General features: G+C 46.9%; 1 protein-coding gene across 1 annotated transcript in view; it reads left to right on the forward strand.

The window, feature by feature from the left end:
- Nucleotides 1-18465, forward strand: part of LOC137504430 (calpain-2 catalytic subunit-like) — an 88818-nt gene that overhangs the window by 38735 nt on the left and 31618 nt on the right. Inside the window, exons 8-11 of the mRNA XM_068232843.1 lie at nt 3827-3901; nt 11398-11558; nt 14147-14316; nt 15706-15717. Of these exons, the coding sequence (XP_068088944.1) occupies nt 3827-3901; nt 11398-11558; nt 14147-14316; nt 15706-15717 (418 nt within the window). The remainder of the gene's footprint in view (nt 1-3826; nt 3902-11397; nt 11559-14146; nt 14317-15705; nt 15718-18465) is intronic.

Below are 18465 nucleotides of genomic sequence, written 5' to 3' on the forward strand. Positions count from 1 at the left end.
ATAGATAAAGTATTACTGAATACTGTAACCTTTCTCTTCTCTCCCATAATTCTCTGTTGTTGAACATGATTTCATACACTGATTTGCCACAACATTAAGGCCTAGTTCACACTCCAAATCACAAAGCGCTTTTGTGCGTGGTTTTGAGCAATTGCTGGTATTTGTACAGCGATTTGCGGGGGTTTTTTTGCAAGTGATTTTTGTATGTCTTATCATTTTGCGATTGTGTGTGCAGACAAACAGGAAGTGCACTCTGACCCGGAACTAAATGTCTGTTAAAGCCAATTTTCTTGAAAAATGCTCACAAAATCGCAGTTCAAAGCACTTTTTAAAGCGATTGTTCCTATTGTTCATTGAAGCGCAATCTCCAAAAAAAGGTGCAGGACTTGAGTTTGTGATTGAATAAAAAAGAAGCTCTTGGCTCATGTGAGAGCACTCACATAGACGAGCACGTTACACGTCATTACGTCGGCCGACTTGATGACGCATAGCAGCCTGCGTGATGACGCGGTTCTCTAACTCTGAACTGCGCTTGTGCAGGACTCTCACACTGGCCGACTTGATGACGCGTAGCAGCCTGCGTGATGACACGGTTCTGTAACTCTGAACTGCGCATGTGCAGGACTCTCACACTGGCCGACATGATGATGCGTAATGTGCAGGGGCAAATCCAGGATTTCCAAGGGGGGGGGGTTCCTGAAAGTGGCGTGTGGGCGTGGCCAAAATATGGTGTGGGTGGAGCCAAATACTAGCAGTTTCTAGGCTAAATTGCACCCAGGGTGAGGGCGTAAAATGCGCCCCCAACGTGGAGACAGGTATAGGTGCCCGCAGTATAGGTAGCCAGCTATAGGTCCCCCCCCCCAGTATAGGTAGCCCATATAGTTGCCCCCAGTATAGGTTAGATAGGTATATGTCCCCCAGTATAGGTTAGATAGGTATATGCCCCCCAGTATAGGTTAGATAGGTATATGCCCCCCAGTATAGGTTAGATAGGTATATGCCCCCCAGTATAGGTTAGATAGGTATATGTCCCCCAGTATAGGTTAGATAGGTATATGCCCCCCAGTATAGGTTAGATAGGTATATGTCCCCCAGTATAGGTTAGATAGGTATATGCCCCCCAGTATAGGTTAGATAGGTATATGCCCCCAGTATAGATTAGATAGGGCTATGCCCCCCAGTATAGGTTAGATAGGTATATGCCCCCCAGTGTAGGTTAGATAGGTATATGCCCCCCAGTATAGGTTAGATAGGTATATGCCCCCCAGTATAGATTAGATAGGTATATGCCCCCCAGTATAGGTTAGATAGGTATATGCCCCCCAGTATAGGTTAGATAGGTATATGCCCCCCAGTATAGATTAGATAGGTATATGCCCCCCAGTATAGGTTAGATAGGTATATGCCCCCCAGTATAGGTTAGATAGGTATATGCCCCCCAGTATAGGTTAGATAGGTATATGCCCCCCAGTATAGGTTAGATAGGTATATGCCCCCCAGTATAGGTTAGATAGGTATATGCCCCCCAGTATAGGTTAGATAGGTATATGCCCCCCAGTATAGGTTAGATAGGTATATGCCCCCCAGTAGAGGTTAGATAGGTATATGCCCCCCAGTATAGATTAGATAGGTATATGCCCCCCAGTAGAGGTTAGATAGGTATATGCCCCCCAGTATAGATTAGATAGGTATATGCCCCCCAGTATAGGTTAGATAGGTATATGCCCCCCAGTATAGGTTAGATAGGTATATGCCCCCCAGTATAGATTAGATAGGTATATGCCCCCCAGTATAGGTTAGATAGGTATATGCCCCCCAGTATAGATTAGATAGGTATATGCCCCCCAGTATAGGTTAGATAGGTATATGCCCCCCAGTATAGGTTAGATAGGTATATGCCCCCCAGTATAGATTAGATAGGTATATGCCCCCCAGTATAGGTTAGATAGGTATATGCCCCCCAGTATAGGTTAGATAGGTATATGCCCCCCAGTATAGATTAGATAGGTATATGCCCCCCAGTATAGGTTAGATAGGTATATGCCCCCCAGGATAGATTAGATAGGTATATGCCCCCCAGTATAGGTTAGATAGGTATATGCCCCCCAGCATAGATTAGATAGGTATATGCCCTCCAGTATAAGATAGGTGAAGAAAGGTGCCCGCCCCTTGTGTGGGGAGAAGATTGCCCGGGGGAGAAAAGACAGAATAAAATGATGGAGGCGCCAGCCGCGCCAATAAGGGATGCGGGAGCCGGCTTTATTCCTCGCTCCCTCCCTCCCTCTGAATGCCCCTCGCCTGCGGTGAATGTGTGCCCGGTTCCCAATGAGTGTGTGCGCAGCGGAGCGGTAGGTCCTCTTACCGCAGATCAGGCGCACCAGCAACTGGAGTCTCATGCTTCCTGTTTACCATGACGTCACAGGAAGCATGAGACTCCAGTTGCTGATGCGCCTGATCTGCGGTAAGAGGACCTACCGCTCCGCTGCGCACACACTCATGGGGGAGCCGGGCACACATTCACCGCAGGCGAGGGGCATTCAGAGGGAGGGAGGGAGGGAGCGAGGAATAAAGCCGGCTCCCGCATCCCTTATTGGCGCGGCTGGCGCCTCCATCATTTTATTCTGTCCACTTCCGGTCTCGGTGCAGGGGGGTGTTCTAGACACCCAGAACAACCCCCTCCGTGCGCCACTGATGTGCTCATCCAGGAAGTATACTGGCGACTTCAGCCCGAAAGTAGCTGAAGAGCGGAGCCGCCAGCGGGACCGGGAGAGGAGCCAGGAGGATGCCGGGGGACCTCGTGGCCTACCGTGGGCGGGAGGAAGCCCCAGGTAAGTCCCAATTTCATTTTTAATGACAGCTCAGGGTCCCTTGAAGGCTCACTTTAACGTGGACCTGAACTCATGCACAGGACAGAAGGAAAACAGAGTGAAATGCACCCTGTATGTATTTAGAGAGTTTAGCCTGTCTGATTCCCCCTCATCTGTGACTAATCACAACTGTAATTTGATCTCTCAGCTGTGTCCGCTCAGGAGTCTCCTCTGCCACGGCAGAGCAGCTAATTTGGACACAGGATGTTAATATTTCTGCTTCCATGAAAGTAGGAAGTAGACCCACTGCAGATTTATTGCAGGATGTGTATCAGCTGTAACAGAAATGTTTTTTTCTTTAAAGTTTATTATGCTGTTGTGTATCTTTTAGAGCAGAGAGGAAGTTCTGAGTTCAGGTCTGCTTTACCTATGTCCAGATAGTGATGGGTAAACAGCGAAGGTCAGAGCTCCTCTGTCGTCTCTAATTATCCCGATGTTTAGAAAGCCTCCATATGTCCAGGGCCGGATTTAAGCCAAGGCCCATAGGCCATGGCCTAGGGCACCACAGGATAAAGGGCGGGGGGCAGCAGGTTATACTAGGGGAAAGGGATGGGTCAACTTGCTAGCTATACTGGAGGGAGGGGGTGATCAGGCTATTTATATGAAATATGGGGAGGGTCATCTGGCTTCTTATACTAGAAGGAAGGTGGGGAGGGGTTAGAAGGATACCTATATTGGAGGGAAGGGGGGTCATCAGGCTATACTTGATAAGGGGGCAGGAAGTTCATCTGGTTACCTTTACTGGATAGAAAGGTCAATAGGCTACCTATACTGGAGGGAGGGGGAAGGGTCATCTGGCTATCTACACTGAAGGGGGGCGGCTGCTGACAGTGGCCTTGGGAGGAAAAGAGTACAAATCCGGCCCTGCATATGTCGCTGGTTTCCTCATGCTCTGGTGAATGCTATGACTGTATATGAGCCAAGCCGTACTGAATGCCCTCTGTGTTCCTTCTCTGCAGCTCCAATGAGTGGAACTCTGTGGAGGGCAGCATTCGGGACAGGCTGATTAAACGCTGCGATGATGGGGAGTTCTGGTAAGTCACTGTGACTCTCTCTCTTCTTAAAGGGAAATTCAGCTTTTATTTTAAAAAATGCTATAAATGTATACAGTATATTAATGCCGCATAGGACTCTTTTTTTTTTTTGTTTAATGTGATTTTAAAAATGTCCTTTATTGCTAGCCCAGAATCTGTACTCTGGAAAATAAGCAGCCACAAATTTCCTGTCTTCCCACATGAGTAATTAGTGGGTCAGAGCAGTAGCGCTTGTTAATCCTCTGCTCACCTCTGAGACAGCACTGAACACACAGAGCAGCTGTCTTCTCACAGCAGACAGCATGACTCATCAGAAGGGAGCGGATCAGTGAATAATGGCGCACAGCGCCTAGGTATAAAAATGGCGCCGCATTAAAAAGATACGCTTATTGCTATTTATCGTTAGTACTGCATAATAATGGCGCACAGGGAAAAAAGAAGAAAAACTGCACACAGTAACGTTATTTATGAATAGCGCCGTACATATGCCAAACAGCAGATGTTATTGCGCACAGTAACGTTATTTATCAATAGCGCCCTACATAAGCCAAAGTGCAGACGTTATTTAAATGCAAAGCGGTGAATGGATTTAATGTAACACTGTCAAGGTTAGGGTTAGGCACCACCAGGGGAGATTTAGGGTTAGGTACCACCAGGGAGGTCTTAGGGTTAGGCACTACCAGGGTGGGGTGGTTAGGGTTAGGCACCGCCAGGGTGGGGTGGTTAGGGTTAAGCACCACCAGGGGGTGGTTAAGGTTAGGCACCACCAAGGGGGGTCTTAGTGTTAGGCACCATCAGGGGGCTCTAGGGGTTAGGAATGGGTACAGAGAGGGATCTGTGTGAGAGTAGGGTTAGATATACCTTTTATATCACCAATTTTTACAACGTTGAATAACGATACAATGTTTATGTTTTCAATCAAATAAACCGAGCTAAATAACAATAAGGCTTTAACATTGAATAGCGATAAGCGACAAACGGATTAGCGACATCACTGTGCGCCATTATTCGCAGGCGCCATTTTCAGATGGATCCTGTGGGAGGGGCTGAGGGCGGAGTTAGCAAAGAGGTTGGGCAGCGCTGCAGATCCCACAGTGCTATGATTGAATTTAAATTTATAGCCGCTTGGATTAGGAAGAAGAGTACTTTTTGCAGGGTGCTTTTTACAAAAGCAGAGTTCCTCTTTAAACTCCTGTCTGTTTTTTAACTTATTTCTCTGTTTTCATTTTCTTTCACACTCTCTGTTGCTTCTATTAAATACATCAGCTGGTTTTTCTCTGTCCCCAATTAGTAATAAAAACTGAAGAGATAACAGGATTGAATCCTGATGATGATTATGAGGTCTGTCTCGTTGTATGAAGAGCCCCCCCATCCCTCCGCATGTAATAAATGTAGCTGCCGCTGTGTCAGTGCTGTACACCAGGGCTTCCAGATGCACAGTATGGCAGCCAGCCAATCTACCAAATTAGGATTCTAGGTTCTGTAATGGAAATCATATTCCTTTTTTGGGGGGGGAGTACTTCCTAAGGCCTCAAATATGCACTGCCGTGTGCATTTCAGCAACACGTATGGTGGACCACACGCAAGAACATCGGAAGTGCATAGAATGCACTGTCTAATGTTCACACTATAGGGTTTTAATTCACTAAAGAGCACTGCTGCAGCAGCGCAAGCTTTGAGGCAACATAGGAGCAATGTGCACAGTACACGCGGTCGTGCTGTGCAGCGTGCCTATCTTACTTAAACGGGTTGTTTACATAGCAACGCGTGCTCCTTTAACTGCCAGGTGTTGTGAAGTATTGCGTCCGCGATACGCTAGCATAGCAACGGCTGCGCTAGGGAAGTATAACAGTCGCGATACTTCACGGCATCAGCCATTTAAAGCTACGCAGCACGGCCACACGTAGCATGCAGCCAGCTCCTAAGTTGTGTTTAATTTTGAGTAAATCAAGCCCTATTGTGCTGCACAGCAGTGTGATGCGCTATTGCACTGCTGCACACATTTTTCAGTAAGGCACTGCGCTGACCCATTCACTGTAATGCATGGGATCAGCAGCACAACGCGCGATGGCACCCAGTCGTATGCGTTGCGTTTCGCTCGCACGGCCACCTGCATTTCACAGTGTGAAATGTGAAAGGTAAATCGTATTTAAGGAGTAATTGCAGTCAGAGCCGGGACAAGGTCTTCCAGCACCCAAGGCTGAGACACCAAAGTGCGCCCCTCCATCCCTCCCACCCCAGCCGTCACACACTGATTGCTATTACACTAAGAGGCCCCCAACACCTTAATCTCTAGTTATCTGGCTTGCAGTCACTGCCATGTATCCCCTTTTCTCATTTCTCTCTGTTTCAAACACAATAGGGGAATGATAGCTGAGTGAGTTGTGCGTCCCCCTCTTACACTGCGCCCTGAGGCTGGAGCCTCTCTCGCCGCTGCCTCGGCCCGGCCCTGATTGCAGTAACTGATGAGGGAATAGCTTTATTTAGCAGCTTCTGGAGTTCTCCTTTAAAGCAAAAACTAGCCTAATTGGTTGTTGGGAGGAGCTAAAAAAAATATTATTATGTCTTTAAAGCAAACCGGTGATTTAAAAAAATTCTAAAAAGTTAGATGCTGGCGTATTTAGGGGAAGCCTCTGCGTCCTCCTGAAGCTTCACAATCCTCCCCCACCTGATCGCTGATTGCAGGGACCCTCTACTTCGCGGCTGCACTACTATCGTCAACGAGCACGACTGCACTGTGCAGGCGCGCCTGTGCGGTAGCTACAGAGGAAAAAGCCAAACATGAGTAGCTCCATGCTACTGCGTGGAGGGCAGGCCCGGATTTACATCACAGGAGCCTATAGGCACAGGTGTCCTGGTACCCTAGACTTCACCCTCCATGAACCTAAAAACCGGACCAAACTGCTCCGCAAGTGTCCTGGCTGTTTCAGCTGTCGCTTCTCCCTTACTTCCCTTGCCCATCATAGGTAGCTACAGGTACCCCTCAGTATTAGGTAGCTAGAGGTGCCCCTGGCTGTAAGGGAGGTCTCAGAAGTGGGATGGAGGGAGGGAGACACTCGGGGAGGGGAGTGAGACGCCTTTCCACCATCTGGCGCCTGTAGGCACGTGCCTAGCTCCCAACTGTCCCTCTTTGGGAGCCCTGTCCCTCTGTCCCCTTTTCCTCCTCATTTTTCCCTCTTTCTATGTAAATATATATTTCTCTACTCTAAAATGTGTTTGACTCTAAACCTTATTCCCATCCTTTAAATTGATATATTACTAATTTTAAAATGTTAATATGAAGGAAAATGAACCAGGATAGAAAGGACCAGTGTGGTTTTAATTATAAAACTACATATTTTGCTTATGAAATCTTTATGGCATGCGTGACTAGGGGTGTGAAGGGGTGGGGCAGGGGTGTGGCTTATGTGTCCCTCTTTCTCATCTCAAAAAGTTAGGAGGTATGGGCATGTGCCTTATGGTAAATCCGGCCCTGGTGGAGGGGGGTGGGGGGTCCGTCTTGTGGACGTGCTTTGTACATGGATGGGAGCGCGCTGCACAACACTTTTTTGACAAGTCCTTTTTGAATATGTTCAGAGGGTCAAAGCGCTGGAAGGACAAGCTTGTGAGGGATGGGGCAAACCTCCTCTGAACTACTTTTTCTCCAAATTTGCCTTCAATTGCACTTCTCCTGGCTGGCAAGTCCTGTGTTCTATAGAAATCTTCACACAGAGATGAGTCATTGTACCTCACCCAGTGACAGCAGGAAATGCCTCTCACTCACTCATTCACTGGCAGGACAATCAGAGGTGGCGTCGCGACCCCTGCTGGTCGGTATTTAGTACTACACGGCTGTTACACCCAAGAATACCAAAGTCGGATGCGTGCATCCTGCCAATTGCAACATTATAGAGGGCAAGAGCAGACCTCCAGCTGTTACATGACGTCTGGATTCTGCAGGGAAAACAGAGAATTATGAAACCGATGCAGAAGCAGCCTGGTATGAGATGGGAACAGCCTATAAAAGTAAATGAGGACCACATGGTGTTGTTTATGAATAGATTGCTGCAGTCAGGGCCGGATTTGTACTCCTTCCCTCCCAAGGCCACTGTCAGCAGCCACCCCCTTCAGTGTAGATAGCCAGATGACCCTTCCCCCTCCCTCCAGTATAGGTAGCCTATTGACCTTTCTATCCAGTAAAGGTAACCAGATGAACTTCCTGCCCCCTTATCAAGTTTAGCCTGATGACCCCCCTTCCCTCCAATATAGGTATCCTTCTGGGTAACAGTAAATTCGGGCGCCTGAGGCTAGTGGACAAATCGGGCGCCGCCATTCACTCCTATAATAAATATCGTTTAATGGGCGCCGGAGAAAAATAACGTTTTAAAAGCGGCGCCCGGAGACTTAATGTTTTATTACTGCTTCTCATGATTACACATTATTTAATGATTTATACATTTTTAAATATTATTTTTAAACGAAAAACAGTACAATATTTTTTTTTTTACATTATTTTTAAACGAAAAACAGTACTTTTTTTTTTTTTTTTTTTTTTTACATTATTTTTAAACGAAAAAACCAACAGGGGGGTCTTAGGTTTAGGCACCAACAGGGGGGGTCTTAGGTTTAGGCACCAACAGGGGGTCTTAGGTTTAGGCACCAAAAGGGGGGTCTTAGGTTTAGGCACCAACAGGGGGGTCTTAGGTTTAGGCACCAACAGGGGGTCTTAGGTTTAGGCACCAACAGGGGGTCTTAGGTTTAGGCACCAACAGGGGGGTCTTAGGTTTAGGCACCAACAGGGGGGTCTTAGGTTTAGGCACTAACAGGGGGGTCTTAGGTTTAGGCACCAACAGGGGGGTCTTAGGTTTAGGCACTAACAGGGGGGTCTAGGGGTTAGGGGTAGGTACAGGGAGGGTTACTTAGGCACCAAAGGGGGGGTCTTAGGTTTAGGCATCAACAGGGGGGTCTAGGGGTTAGGGGTAGGTACAGGGAGGGTTACTTAGTAATTTTTTTTTTTAAACGTTATTATACGTTTCAGTATTTAAACGAAAGATTAACGTTTTTACAATTGCCGATTTAATGCACATTATTTAATGATTTATAACTTTAAAAACCATTAATTTTAAACGAAATACAGTACAATTCATTTTTAAACGTTATCCATGCTTATCGTTAAAAACCCGGCGCCCTTTTTTCCCAGCGCCCCTTTTTAACGTACGCATCCTTCTGACCCCTCCCCACCTTCCTTCTAGTATAAGAAGCCAGATGACCCTCCCCCTATTTCATATAAATTGCCTGATCACCTCCAGTATAGCTAGCAAGTTGACCCATCCCGTTCCCCTAGTATAACCTGCTGTCCCCCGCCCTTTATCCTGTGGTGCCCTAGGCCATGGCCTATGGGCCTTGGCTTAAATCTGGCTCTGGCTGCAGCGGGAAGAACAGAAAAAAGCTTCTTTTTTTTTTAAATAAATGTGCAGTTTACCCAGTAATGAAATATAAGGTGAAATCTGCAACCAAGATGAATTGTTGAGACCTTCCTGTGTGAGCTTTCTGGAGGTGTTCTTCTTTGATAAGGCGTGCTATCTCTGATAAGGCTTGCTATTTGTCATAGCAAGGTTTAGTGAATCATCCCCTAGGTGTGCAGTAGGACCTGGGTGCTAGCTTACCTGAAATAAAAAGGGGTAATAGGACATTGCCATGCCTGAGGCTTTTAAAGAAGAGCTGTATTAAACATAACATAATGAATAATATTGCTTACTAGCTGACCCAAGCCTGTTAAAAAAAAACGGTCCGTCACCGCTGCAGCATTACAGGGTGCATGCGCGCTCCCTTCCAGAAATAGCCTTATCAGTCTGCCGACAGCGCGTGCCCACGTGCTACTGCCGGCTGAACGTCCGCCCAGCGGGAGGGTCTGACGGACTCGTTGCTTGCGGCAAACAAGTCATGTACCGACCTAACTGTCGTTTAAACGAGTTACTCGATGGATCTGCCGAGCGGATCAGTCAAAACTGCTGCTATCAGTCTAACGATTCTTCGTACACACGCCAAACTTCAAATGACAGGTTTGAACGACAAGTCGTTCAGAAATATCAGATGTGTGTACGTACCTTAAAGGGGCACTACGGTGAAAAATTGTAAATTTTAAAATATGTGCAAACATACACAAATAAGAAGTATGTTTTTTCCAGAGTAAAATGAGCCATAAATTACTTTTCTCCTATGTTGCTGCCACTTACAGTAGGTAGTAGAAATCCTTACATAAGTGACAGGTTTTGGACTAGTCTATCTCTTCATAGGGGATTCTCAGCAAAGCTTTTATTCTTTATAAAGATATTCCCTAAAAAGGATTTATACAAAGATGCTGGCCAGCTTCCCTGCTCCCTGCACAGTTTTTTGGCAGTTGGACAGAGCAACTGCCATTCAATAAGTGCTTTTGAAAATAAATATATCCCTGAGAATCCCCTATAAAGAGATGGACTAGTCCAAAACCTGTCAATTCTGTCAGATTTCTACAACCTACTGTGACAGCAACATAGTAGAAAAGTAATTTATAGCTCATTTTTACTCTGGAAAAAAATGTACTTCTTATTTGTATGTGTTTGTACATATTTTAAATTTTACAGTTTTTCGCTGTAGTGCCCCTTTAAGTCCTGCCAGGTGATCTCTGCAGAATGTTCATTTTCTGAGAGTTCTGTGCATAGAGGGAGATACTGCTTGCTTGGCAGTTGGAAAAAGCCGTTAATTCCCACAATTCAATTAGGTTCACAGACAGCAAACTGTCGGGGCCATGGTTATGACGTCACACTGTGGGAGGAGTTTCACCACAACATCAGCCATACAGATGTCCCCGGTGCACTATTACAAGATAAGATTTTCTCATGGGAAAGGGGGTATCAGCTAGTGATTGACGTTCAATCCTGGATTAAAGTTCCTTTTTCATGCACGCTTCTACTTATATACATTTATCTCAGAATGTCACGTCATTGTCACTTTAAAGGACAACTGAAGTGAGAAGAATATTGAGGCTGCCATATTTATTTCCTTTTAAGCAATACCAGTTGCCTGGCAGCCCTGTTGGTCTATTTGGCTGCAGTAGTGTCTGAATAACACCAGAAACAAGCATGCAGCTAATCTTGTCAGATCTGACAATATCAGATACACCTGATATGCTGCATGCTTGTTCAGGGGCTATGGCTAAAAGTATTAGAGGCAGAGGATCAGCAGGTCAGCCAGATAACTGGTATTGCTTAAAAGAAAATATGGCAGCCTCCATATCCCTCTTAATACAGTTTTCCTTTAAAAGGAAATACATATGGCAGCCTTCATATCGCTCTTGCTTCAGTTGTCCTCTAGACATACTAGTTGGCTAACTGGCTTCTGAACAATAGGGAACACACCCGGGTCACATGAGGAGAGAGCAGAATAGCGGTGTGTTCTCTGTAAATCTTTCTTCAGTCTATCAGCTCTATAAAAGTGCAAAACCAATATGAAAAGCAATTATTTCCTGTCCTCGGCAGGATGTCGTTCACGGACTTCTTAAGAAACTTCTCGAGGCTGGAGATCTGTAACCTCACCCCCGACACCCTGAGCTCAGAGAAATACAAGAAGTGGAGTCTGATGAAGATGGACGGGATGTGGAGGCGGGGTTCCACTGCTGGCGGCTGCCGCAATTTCCCAGGTAACCTGTGAGGCTTGGGTTAGCCTTGTGTGTGTGTGTGGGGGGGGGGGGGGGGGGATACTAACCCACAGGGAAGGAGGGGGCCCCAGCTTAACCACTTGAGGACCCACCCTTTACCCCCCCTTAAGGACCAGCGCTGTTTGTTTGGATCTGTGCTGGGTGGGCTCTGCAGCCCCCAGCACAGATCCGCGGCCACACAGAGCGATCAGATCGCCCCCCTTTTTTCCCCCCTATGGGGATGATGTGCAGGGGGGGTCTGATCGCTCCTACTTGCAGGCATTTTGCGGGGGGGGGCACCTCAAAGCCCCCCTCCGCGGCGACATTCTCCCCCCTCCCTCTCCTACCTTCTCCCCCGGGAGATCTGGGCTGCACAGGACGCTATCCGTCCTGTGCAGCCAGTGACAGGACGTCACCTGTCACATGGCGGCGATCCCCGGCCGCTGATTGGCCGGGGATCGCCGATCTGCCTTACGGCGCTGCTGCGCAGCAGCGCCGTACAAATGTAAACAAAGCGGATTATTTCCGCTTGTGTTTACATTTAGCTTGCGAGCCGCCATCGGCGGCCCGCAGGCTATTCACGGAGCCCCCCGCCGTGATTTGACAGGAAGCAGCCGCTCGCACGAGCGGCTGCTTCCTGATTAATCAGCCTGCAGCTGGCGACGCAGTACTGCGTCGCTGGTCCTGCAGCTGCCACTTTGCCGACGCACGGTATAAGCGTGCGGTCGGCAAGTGGTTAAAGGACGTACGAGGCCAAGAGGAGTAAAAAAAGTTAATTACTTGCATGGTCGTTTCAGGCACGGAGGATGCCGTCCGCGCCCTCCGTGCCGCTCCGCCGGGTCCCACCGCTCATTATCCCCCCCGGGCCGGCTCCCGACCCCACGGCCCGGGTCGGGCTCTCCTTCTTCTTCAAAGATGGCCGCTTCCTCTGGCCGCGGCTGCGCAGTCCGCCTGGCCACGAGTGCGGCTGCGCAGCCCTAGTGCCAACCCCTCCGATCCACGCTACGTAGGGGGGTTGGCACTAGGCTGCGCAGCCGCACTCGCGGCCAGGCGGACTGCGCAGCCGCGGCCAGAAGAGGCGGCCATCTTTGAAGAGGCAGGAGAGCCCGGGCCGTGGGGTTGGGAGCCGGCCCGGAGGGATAATGAGCGGGGGGACCCGGCGGAGCGGCACAGAGGGCGCGGACGGCGTCCTCCGTGCCTGAAACGACCATGCAAGTAATTAACTTTTTACTCCTCTTGGCCTCGTAAGTCCTTTAAAGGGGCACTATGGCAAAAAAAATTAAAATTTTAAAATATGTGCAAACATATACAAATAAGATGTACGTTTTTTTCCCAGAGTAAAATGAGCCATAAATTAACTTTCTCCTATGTTGCTGTCACTTACAGTAGGTAGTAGAAATCTGACAGAACCGACAGGCTTTGGACTAGTCCATCTTTTCATGGGGGATTCTCAGGGATTTATTTATTTTCAAAAGCACTTAGTGAATGGCAGTTGCTCTGTCCAACTGCCAAAAAAACTGTGTAGCGAGCAGGGAAGTTGGCCAGCATCATTATTTAAAGCCTTTTTATGGAATATCTTCATAAACAATAAAAGCCTTGCTGAGAATCCCCTATCAAGAGATGGATTAGTCAAAAACCTGTCCCTTCTGTCAGATTTCTACTACCTACTGTAAGTGACAGCAGCATAGGAGAAAAGTAATTTATGGCATTACATTTTACTCTGGAAAAAACATACTTCTTATTTGTCTATGATAGCACATATTTTTTAAATTTTACAATTTTTCGCCATAGTGCCCCTTTAAGTTTGTCCCGGGGCACCTTAACCACCGTACGACCCCCTAATTTCAATTGGCGTCAAGTCCTGGAGCTGTAGTTTAGCAGGGAACGATCGCGCACATGTGATCGCGCCTAGCAGACTGTTTGTTTTTAACCGAAAGGGTAATAAAAACCCCTTTGTTTACATTTGTACAGTGCTACTGCAGCGCTGTACAGGAGACACTCGGCTGTACCTCAGAGTGGCCCGGGAATAAAGCCCTCTCATAGGCTGGTGCCTATGAGAGGCGGGGAAGAGGACGGATCGCCATCCAGGGCTAGTTTAAGATGGGGAAAGAGGGAGTGGGGAGTGAGGAAAAAGCCTGTCTGTTTTTTTTCATTGGGAAAAAAAAAATCGCAGCAGCGATTAGAGACCTTCCTAAAGGAGGAAAAATTCATTTGTGTTGTAAGTGTTATGGCTGTGCAACAAGCTGACAAAGCTGCACAGCCTTGTTTTGTGAAAAATGGCCTGGTCACTAGAGGGGTGTAAGCCTGTGGTTCTGAACTGGTTAAACCGGCCCTGAGCATTGACATACCTCTGTACGTATCTCTGATAGCTTTGCCTCGGGTCAGGTAACCTTTAAATCCAGTGACCATGACACTTTACAGATCTTTAGCTTTTTCACAGCACAGGGCTGTAGCATTCTGTGACCAATCAAAGCATTAGAACACCCAGAAGACTGGATCATGCTTTATCCAATCCGATCTCTAGCTGAGGGGCAGGAGAACTAGGATCTGCAGCACAGTGATGAGTACCTCCATGTTGTTCCTGTCTGCAGACACCTTCTGGATTAACCCGCAGTATCTGATAAAGCTGGATGAGGAGGACGATGACCCAAATGATGGCGAGGAGGGCTGCACCTTCCTGGTGGGGCTGATTCAGAAGAACCGCAGGAAAGCCCGCAAGATGGGGGAAGACATGCACACCATCGGATTTGCCATCTATGAGGTGGGTTCCCGTCACACAGATGGTTTCCAAGACTTCTTCTCAGCCTCAGGTTTTTCAAGAATCTTAAAGCATTTAGTGCCCCCCTCCCTATAGAGTTTCCTGGTGTCTAGTGGCTCCCCTCCCTTATACTGTTCCTTGGTATCTAGTAGTCTTCCCTCCTCTATACTGTTCCCTGGTGTCTAGTGGTCTTACCTTCCCTGTACAGTTCCCTGGTATCTAGTGGTCCTCCCTCCCCCCTATACATACAGTTCCCTGGTGTCTAATGGTCCTTCCTCCCCTATACAGTTCCCTGGTGTCTAGTGGTCCTCCCTCCCTTCTCTATATACAGTTCCATGGTATCTAGTGGTCCTACCTGCCTTATACAGTTCCCTGGTGTTCATTAACTCCACCCCCTCCCCCCCCCCTTTCCCCTCCAGTCATCAAATCTAAGCTTCCCGTTTTATCAAGCTTGGTGTTCTGCCAGTGTAGGGCATAAGTTCCTTGTTCTCCACAACCTCTCCTCATGCTGTGCAGTAAGCAGAATTGGGTCATCGCTCGGCTTGAGGGCCTCTCCCACATCTATATATGTAGCAGCCTGCCCTGTGTAGTGATAGTTTGTTAGTAATGGGTGGCAAGGTTCTATGGTTGCATCTCCCTTCTTTTACTAGTAAGAGTAAATCAATACAATGGGTCTGTCTGCTCTCTCCTCTCTTAGGCAGTTTGTAAATTGGCAAGCTATGATTAAGGGCCGCATGCCCGAAACATGTCAGCTTTTGTACCTGTTTTGGCTGTAGGGATAAGTCCCTAATAAAGAGATTACTGTTTGTAGAGAACTCTGGATGCGGACCACCTTTTTTTGAATGCAGTTTGTAAAGGTGGCTATACACCAGGGGTCCCCAAACGTTTTGGGCTGAGGGCGGGGTCAACATACTTCAGACTGCTGGAGGGCTGGAGTATACATAAAATGATGTAGAAGTCTTTACGGGCCAGACAGTGAAGCATACTCAGGTGACAACCTGCAGTCTGATTGGACAGCAGTGTCACCTGATGTGGAATTTGATTGGAAACCAGCGAATTACTGCTTTCTGGCTTCCATGTGGATGGGTGGTGCCAGCACTGCTATTCTATATGCGGACTACTAATATTTAAAGATGTAGCTGACCACATCGATAGGTAATACATTTTGTGTGTGGGGGGCCGGTAAAAAAAGCTTTAGGGGGCCACATTCGGCCCTCGGGCCTTAGTTTGAGGACCACTGCTATACATGATACAAGCAAATCATTTGAATTTTTAAATGATTTAAATCAGTTGTATAGAAAGATTGTGTAAAACCTTTTATATTCTATATGCCGTGTGTCCTATATTATTGTATGCCCTATTAACAATCTCTTCCTCTTGTTCTCTCCTCAGGTTCCACCTCAGGTATGTTTTATAGCTTATATTATTGGTGACATTTACAGAAGGACTTGGTATTATGTTTAATGTATATATTTATATTGCCATGGCACAAAGCAAAACAAGTGTGATAATGTCAAGTGAAACATGGTTTTCCTTATTTGCTCACGGATAAAAAAAATATTTGGGCTATACAGAACAGATGTCTATTCTATTTGTGTGCCCCAAAATGTGACCCCATTTCTGTGTGGGAGCGTACTTATCACACATACAGTAGATAAGTGAATAAGTAAAGTGAATCTAGAGGTGCATTCATCTGGCCTGATAGTTTTTAACAGAGCAGAGACAATAAGCATTTGCATACAGCAACTAGTACATGGAAACTTCAGGATGTAATGTGTGGTAATAATTAATGGCTGTTATATTTCGGCCTGGCCACATAGTTTTCTTCTTCTGTTTCTGGGGAGAAAGCTCATATTCCGAAGCAGGTGATGTCAGGGCCGGGATGTGAGCCTGGGACTCTAGCAAGGCTGTTTCCGGGTTAGCGTATAGGTGGAGAGCCAACAGATACGCAATTAAAGTGGACCTCAAAACAGGAATTGCGTTTGTCTGCATCATTGACAGGCAGCCGGGGGAGTTGATGCCAGCTTTTATTCATCCATTTTCCTAATATTTTGTGGAAAATACAGGAGGAAAGAAAAAGCTCCACCTTAGCACCTGATCATGTGACTATGCATGAAGGTACGTTGTACACAGGCGCTACTTCAGCGCAATTCGTGCCACCCACCAGGATAGAACTCTAGCCTGTGAGTGGGTCTGTAACGGATTCTGTTTCTATGGAGATAGGAGGAGCCATGATTGAGTGCTTTTGCAGGTAGGTTAACCACTTAAGATGCCCTTTAAACGGGAATTGGCGGCTGAGTCCATTGAAGTTGAACAGTGGAATCAGCCGCCAATTCTCACTTAAGGGATCTGTCGCAAAAAAAAAAAAATTTCAAATACAAATAAATGTACGTTTCCCCCAAAGTAGGTAGTAAAAATCTGACAGATCTTTCAGGTTTTGGACTACTCCATCACTTCATGGGGGTTTCTAAAAAATTTTTATATATATATACATTATATATATCATCTTTCTGTAGATCCTTTCCAGAGAGTGCTTTTGCAAAAAATAAAGTTTAATACTGAGAATCCCCCATGAGGAGATGGGCTAGTCTAAAATGCATCAGACTGGTCAGGTTTTTACTACCTGCAGTAAGTAACATCAACAACGTAAGTGACATCAACAAAACAAAAGTTCATTTCTCCCAGAGTTAATGCACTATAAATTACATGTATGTATCACACATTTCTGCTATAGAAATAGGTCTGACTTCAACAGACCTCTGTCCAGGCACCTTGGTCAAAAACCCTGTAGACTGTGTACCGGCCTTTAGATACTATGTCCAACAAGATGCATGTTGTGAGACTAAAGGTGGTCATGCTTTTTATCCTTTTTTCCTGATGATATCCAGCATATTTGATCACTGTGATCTAATCTGCTTGAAATCGATTCTGCATACTGTGTCCAATCGATTTTTAGGTCCAAAATCGATCAAATCTGTCGGTTGTATCAGATAAAAGACCGTGCTCTCGGCAGCAGTTCTGGAGCGTGGTGGTAGCAGGGTTCGATTTGGGGATAACCAACCTGCAGAGTTGGCAGCAGAGCTAACTCTCGCCTCTCCACCAGTGTGCCTCTTTCCATGTTCGGTGTCCTCTCTCTATGCTACCGTGCTCCTCCCTGTGTCTTCTCAACCAGAGCTCCATTGTCATGTGACTAACACTAGAGACCGAACACTAGAGATCTGGTGGCATACCTGCCAGACCTTTAGTGTTTGGGCTCTAGTATTTGTCACATGACACAGGCGCCCTGGGAAAAAGACACAGGGAGGAGCACCGTGGCATGGAGAGTAGACACGGGGAGGTGCGGTGGCAGACAGGTTAGAGTTAGCTCCACTGACAACACCCAGTGGCACACAGTAACTGGGGGAGAAAGGTGGCAGCAGCATCACAGATTTTCAGTTGATTTTATGTGGAAATCTATTGAAAATCTGTGTAGTGTGTGGAAAGATTCCTGAAAGGGATCAGTCTGATGGTCGAATTTGGTTGCCATCTATTAGTGTATGGCCCCTCCAGCTTAACACCAGCAGAGGCTGCAGAATGCCCCGCACCAGTCTGTGCTTCAGTGTAGTTCTCCGATGCAAGCTGAAGTTTCTCAGCAAACCTTTAATAAACTGAATGTATAGCAAAGATGGCACCCACCCTTTATTCAGGACTACATTAAGGCCTCTTTCACACCAAGACGTTGCATTTTAGGGGACGTTACGGTCGCATAACGTGCCCCTAACGCAACGTATGGTGGTGTTGAAGTTGGAAGTCAGATTGAGCAGCATTATGAGGCTCTTGGTTCTATCCTGGGAAGTCCGGATCTTTTCAATGATTCGGATGATTTGAATCGGATCATTGAAAAGATCTGGATCTTTGAACCAAATCTTTGAATCATTTTACTAGGGAAGCAGGAAGCAGGGGTGCAGCAGAGTGAGAGGTGCAGGAGAATGAGGGCACATTGAGGGTGCTAATGGGGAAGGGAGAGATGCAGCAGGAAGATTGTGCACAGAAGCTGCAGTTCCTGTTTCTTCCAGACATCTACTGTGAACCGAATCATTCATTGTGATGATCTGGATGATTCGACTCACAAACAAGATCCACAAAGATCCGAATCGTTCATGATCTGGACAA

Source organism: Hyperolius riggenbachi, chromosome 4, assembly GCF_040937935.1.
Source record: "Hyperolius riggenbachi isolate aHypRig1 chromosome 4, aHypRig1.pri, whole genome shotgun sequence".
Taxonomy (NCBI): Eukaryota; Metazoa; Chordata; class Amphibia; order Anura; family Hyperoliidae; genus Hyperolius; species Hyperolius riggenbachi.